This window comes from Epargyreus clarus, unplaced genomic scaffold (genome assembly GCF_041222505.1).
Source record: "Epargyreus clarus isolate Ecla_fem2 unplaced genomic scaffold, WU_Ecla_fem_2.2 ptg000013l, whole genome shotgun sequence".
NCBI lineage: Eukaryota > Metazoa > Arthropoda > Insecta > Lepidoptera > Hesperiidae > Epargyreus > Epargyreus clarus.
This window is the reverse complement of record NW_027332221.1, coordinates 3371395-3376461: the sequence shown is the minus strand read 5'-3', so window position 1 is coordinate 3376461 and position 5067 is coordinate 3371395. Positions and strand designations below refer to the sequence as shown.

The 5067-nt window shown below is 41.3% G+C and overlaps 1 protein-coding gene across 1 annotated transcript; it reads right to left on the bottom strand.

The window, feature by feature from the left end:
• Window positions 1–628: 628 nt before the first annotated feature.
• Window positions 629–961, bottom strand: LOC140746714 (uncharacterized). The gene has a single exon (XM_073078810.1). The coding sequence runs from the start codon at window positions 959–961 to the stop codon at window positions 629–631; it is 333 nt and encodes a 110-aa protein (XP_072934911.1).
• Window positions 962–5067: the final 4106 nt, after the last annotated feature.

Sequence of the window (5067 nt, the reverse complement as noted above, 5' to 3'; positions counted from 1 at the left end):
AATTTGTGTTTTTTTTTAAATAAACGTATTCATTCGTTCGTGAAATAGACTGCAATTCTTTCCTCGACGCCCAGCTCCCATAACTAGGCCCTTAATTAATGTTGTGTACTGTAATATATAAATAAAGGTATTGGTTAAAGGGGTTGGGGTAATGTGTAGGTAAACTAAGGAAAGCTTGGTTTACATAACATAAATAGTTACGTTACAGTGCTTTTTTTTTTTTTACGAGGGGGAAACCTTCAAAAGGTACCCGACGACGTGGGAGCGACGCCGGGTTATGTGGGATTTTTACCGCACTAACCCCTACCCCCGGTGGCCGCCCTCAACGCTTTTTGGAGAACTCCGGGATCTCCGAGGGAACACAACCGGAGTCCTCCAAGCGCGATGCCCCGATCGGGCCCTGCCCTGGGGGAGCACTTTTGGCTCCTCCCAAACCATCTGGTGTTTACAACGGTATCCGACCACACATACCGTCGTCCTTCCCGGGGTTGCTTGCTGGACGGTTCGAGCTCCCACTGTTGCCGCCCGCGACCCCGGAAGCCCCATTTTAGTCGCCTCTTACGACAGGCAGAGGATACCGTAGCCCCATTCTGATCCCGGTACTACAGGGACACCGCGTCGTGGGGCGTCACCTACGCCCGCGGCGCCTCCTCCTCCGCGCGGGATCTGCTCGTTCCCTGACCCGTTCGGCGTCCTCCTTAGCGAGCATAACACGGTCGCAGAAGGCGACCACGCTATCCCATGCCTCGCCGGAACGGACCATTGCCGCGACGACGGTCTCCGGAGAGAGGTCTGGTCCTACATGTTGCACCAGGATCCGCCGCTCGGACTGCCACGCTGGACAGTGCTCGAGCGTGTGCTGCGCGGAATCCTGGGCATGCCCGCAGTGATGGCACTGCGCTGTCGCTTCCCTGCAGATTCTATCCAGATACTCACCGAAGCAGCCATGCCCGGTGAGCATCTGTGTCAGCCGGTAGGTGACGCATTTCGCACATATCGGTGTGTATGTATTTTTGAAACATTCATCTGCTCATCTACTTCTACAGCTGATTGTACATAAGAAAGAAATCATTTTCTCTTGTACGTTTTCCGTCAGTATTCGAACTCTATTGGAGGTCTGGGAAAGAAAAAGGAAACTTCTTCGAATTAATGCTCAACAATATTCAATTCTATAAATGTTATATTTAATTTATCTGTTACTGTTTTTCAAATGTAACCGTGTATTTTAGATGCGTCTCTTTCTTACCTAAATATATTTCAAATTTCCGATTCCAGGTTGGTAACTGAGTCCCTGTCAATCAATTAATAAAAAAAAATCATATTCATAAAATATGAATGCAATACAACGAATAACTCTTTAAAATGCTCTCTGAAAATGCTATTATTTCCAATCTATAGATTCAATTTAGATTACCTTTCTAAAAAAAACATACCGATATTTCTCTTTCGAAATATTTAAAACATTATATCACAAACACGATAGATATGTAATGACATGAGAGATTTTAATAAAGAAAATAGTGGGGACTTATTTGCCAACTTAAAAAATAGTTAAAAAAACACTAATGTATTAAAACGTTGAACTGAAAGCTTTGTTTTATTTACTCGTCATTATCACACCAGCTTTTCCATTCCACAGCTGGACATAGGCCTCCACCTAAGTGTGTAACAATACTTTGTCTTTCACAACTTAGGTTGTCCAGCGAGTCGGTACACACGTAGTTATCTAGCGGCAAACGAAATCAAGGCGGGCAATACCTAAGCTATAAAGATGTCATTAAGCGCCATTTAAATACGTGAAACATTCCACCAGATGATTGGGTTAATGTGGCTAAGCGTATACCAGTACGAGACAGTGCGATTCAAAGGGGTGAGGAGACCTTTGAAAAAAACTTGCATAGAAAGTCGTGAAAATAAACGCCAAAAAATAAAGGCGCAACCGAGACCAACATACCTATACATATGTTTATACCTACATATAATAGCTCTGGCCAGCTGCATTATGTACAGTGTAATAGAGTTTGGCTTTGCAAATCATCTTCGAGCACAAGCTCGAGCAAACACGTAACAAGGGTCGCCGTCATCGGACACTATGAGGAGGACATTACACCCGTAGTATATCCTAAACTAGATCTGCCGATTCATAGTCTCTATTCAAGAACTTGTCTGTTTCATCGGCCGCTCTACGACGTAGTATGGCTAGCCTTATTACATTTCAACTTGTTGATTCTTTGAGCTATATACGCCCTCTTTATTTTACTTTAGTTCTTTAAACAATCTCTAAATTAGGGATATTTTCCCGCCAAAAACAACATTTCACACGAAAAATATCAATAACATAATGTTGAACTATAAAAATATTCCCTTATTTAGGTATATTATGGAGCTAAGGGATAAAACTGAAATCAGTACACTTTCCATGTCCATTTGAATCATCTAAACTTATTAATGAAGGAAAATAAACACAATATGTACAAAGAAAAACAAAGTCTTCACAAACAAATAATACTTGCCAAAACTTTATGAGTAGACGCAAAGAAATGTTAGACGAATCAACATTTTATTCCATCTTTCTCCCTCTACAGGTTAGAATTGACTTCTATAGTTGTATTCATTGTTATTTGCATCGTGGTTCGACTGCGGCGGCACCTCCACACCTATTTCTGCCTTATAAAAGCAGTGTTAAACGTGTTAAAGTGCTGTATTCTGGTTTTGAAGTGTGTGGTAAGGGAGACATACTTTTCCGAGGCGTTTCAGCTTCGGCGGTATCTTCAGAGGTAACGGCGCATCAGTAGCCGACCTCGGGTAGAAATATTTAATCCTACTTGGAGTTGATTACAGATGTCCATGGGCGGCAGTAGCCACTTACCATCAGGTGGACTGCATGCTCGTCTGCTACTCTTATATTATAAAAAAATCGAATAGGTAAAGATCAAAGCGTATATCGGCATAGTTAAGTAAGCAGTTACATGACGTGAGTTTCCTTTTAGGGGGAGTATGTATAACACTATTTTGTACTTATCAATCCGATCGCAACTCGTTCACTCGTAGATAAACGACCGACGTAGAAACAGCCATAAAAATACGCAATTTGTGTATTTTACGATCAAAGGCTCTGTCACACTATTCTGTAACACAAGTGTTTTTTTTTATGAAATTACTGTAACAAACTACATTTAGTCCGCCTGGTGGTAAGTGACTGCCATCCAGTAACATCTAAAATAAATGCTCAAATCAAATCATTTATTTGCAAGAACATAGTATTTTACAAGGATCTTAAATTTATAACAATGCTAAATATAATTGTAGTCCTACCTGACCTCGATCTTTGATGAGTTGCTAAGATAAGATAAGATAAGATAAAATACTCTTTATTGCACACTTACAGTTAAAATTTTACAATACACAATATACATAACAGGTGAAACAGTATGCAATAGGCGGTCTTATCGCTAAGTAGCGATCTCTTCCAGACAACCTATGCATGAAAAAGAAAAGAGAGACAAGCGAAGAAAGGAGGATAGTGTGCGTGAAGTTAGAGAAGGAATAGGTTATAAAGGATAGGATACAATTTAGTATTAGTGTTAAAGCAACAAAAATAGAGAGAAAAAACAACACAAACAAAACAATGACACGGTATACATGAAAAAGACGAAAACGAGGCGGAAAATCATACGTTCGAGTAATATTTTAAAAGTTGTTTTTTAAATGAATCAAGCGATTCAGCACGGCGTATGGACACGGGTAACTTGTTCCATAAGCCAACAGCGACTGAAGAGAAAGAGTTTTTGTAAAAGGATGAAGAATGAAAGGGAGTTTGGAGAGAAAGATTTACAGAGGAGCGAAGACAGCGGTCGTGTGCAAGGTAAAGGTATTGGAAACGGTCTTTTAGATAGGTGGGAGCGATGGGGCTGAACAGCACGCATTAAAGCGCAGAAAGAATATGCATATTCCGGCGAAGTCGGATTGGGAGCCACTTGAGTTTAGTACGATACTCGGATATGTGATCATATTTGCGAAGACCAAATATGAAACGAATACATAAATTTTGGAGACGCTCAAGTTTGTTAAGTTGCTCCTCAGTGAGGTCGAGATAGCAAACATCGGCATAGTCGAGAATAGGAAAGAGTAAAGAATGAGTTAACGCAATTTTAGTAGCAATAGGAAGAACGTTGCGAAGTCCCCTGAGGGAGCCTACAACGGAAAACATTCTTCGGCTTACTTCCTGAATTTGAACAGACCATGATAAATGCTTATCAAAGTATATACCAAGATTTTTAACTTTATCGCAGTAAGGAATACGTAAGCCGTCGAAGGTTATATCTGGTAACGTACTCAGGTCTACTCTGGATAGTAATCGGGAACTGCCTATTATAATAAGTTGCGTTTTGCTAGGATTTATTTTAAGACCATGGTATTCACTCCAATCTACGATGCGAGCAAGATCTTCATTTAAGGAATAAATTGTCTTAGGCAGGTCTCCTACTGTGGTTTGCTTATACACTTGAAGATCATCTGCATAAAGGTGGTAGAGAGAAGAGAGATTGAGACTTATAGAGTTAATAAAAAGAGAAAATAGAAGAGGAGACAACACGCCACCTTGCGGTACCCCGGCAGATACATCAGACCAAGCAGACTGTGCTTCCTGGACCTGAATACGTTGCCGGCGCCCATGCAAGTAACTTTGAAACCATCCTATCGCTGTCGGAGATATGTTGAACGAGCGAAGAATGGCCAGCAGGATGTCGTGGTCAACGGTGTTAAAAGCACTGCTAAAATCCAGGAGTACTAACACCGTGAGCTTCTGGCCATCCATACCTTTGCGGATATCGTCAGTAATGTGCAATAGGGCAGTAGTCGTACTATGACCAGGGCGGAAACCAGATTGGAACGGATTTAACAGGTTGTGCTTGGAGACAAAAGAACTGAGTTGTTGGTGTACCAGACGCTCAAGTACTTTTGATAGGAAAGGTAGGATGGATATAGGTCGATAGTCAGTGAGGTCAGAAGGATTGGACTTTTTCGGAATAGGAATGACGTGGGCTTCTTTCCAAGTGAAAGGAAAAC

Coding starts and splice junctions, on each gene's coding strand:
- LOC140746714 (XM_073078810.1), bottom strand. CDS start 961: ATGCTCACCGGGCATGGCTGCTTCGGTGAGTATCTGGATAGAATCTGC.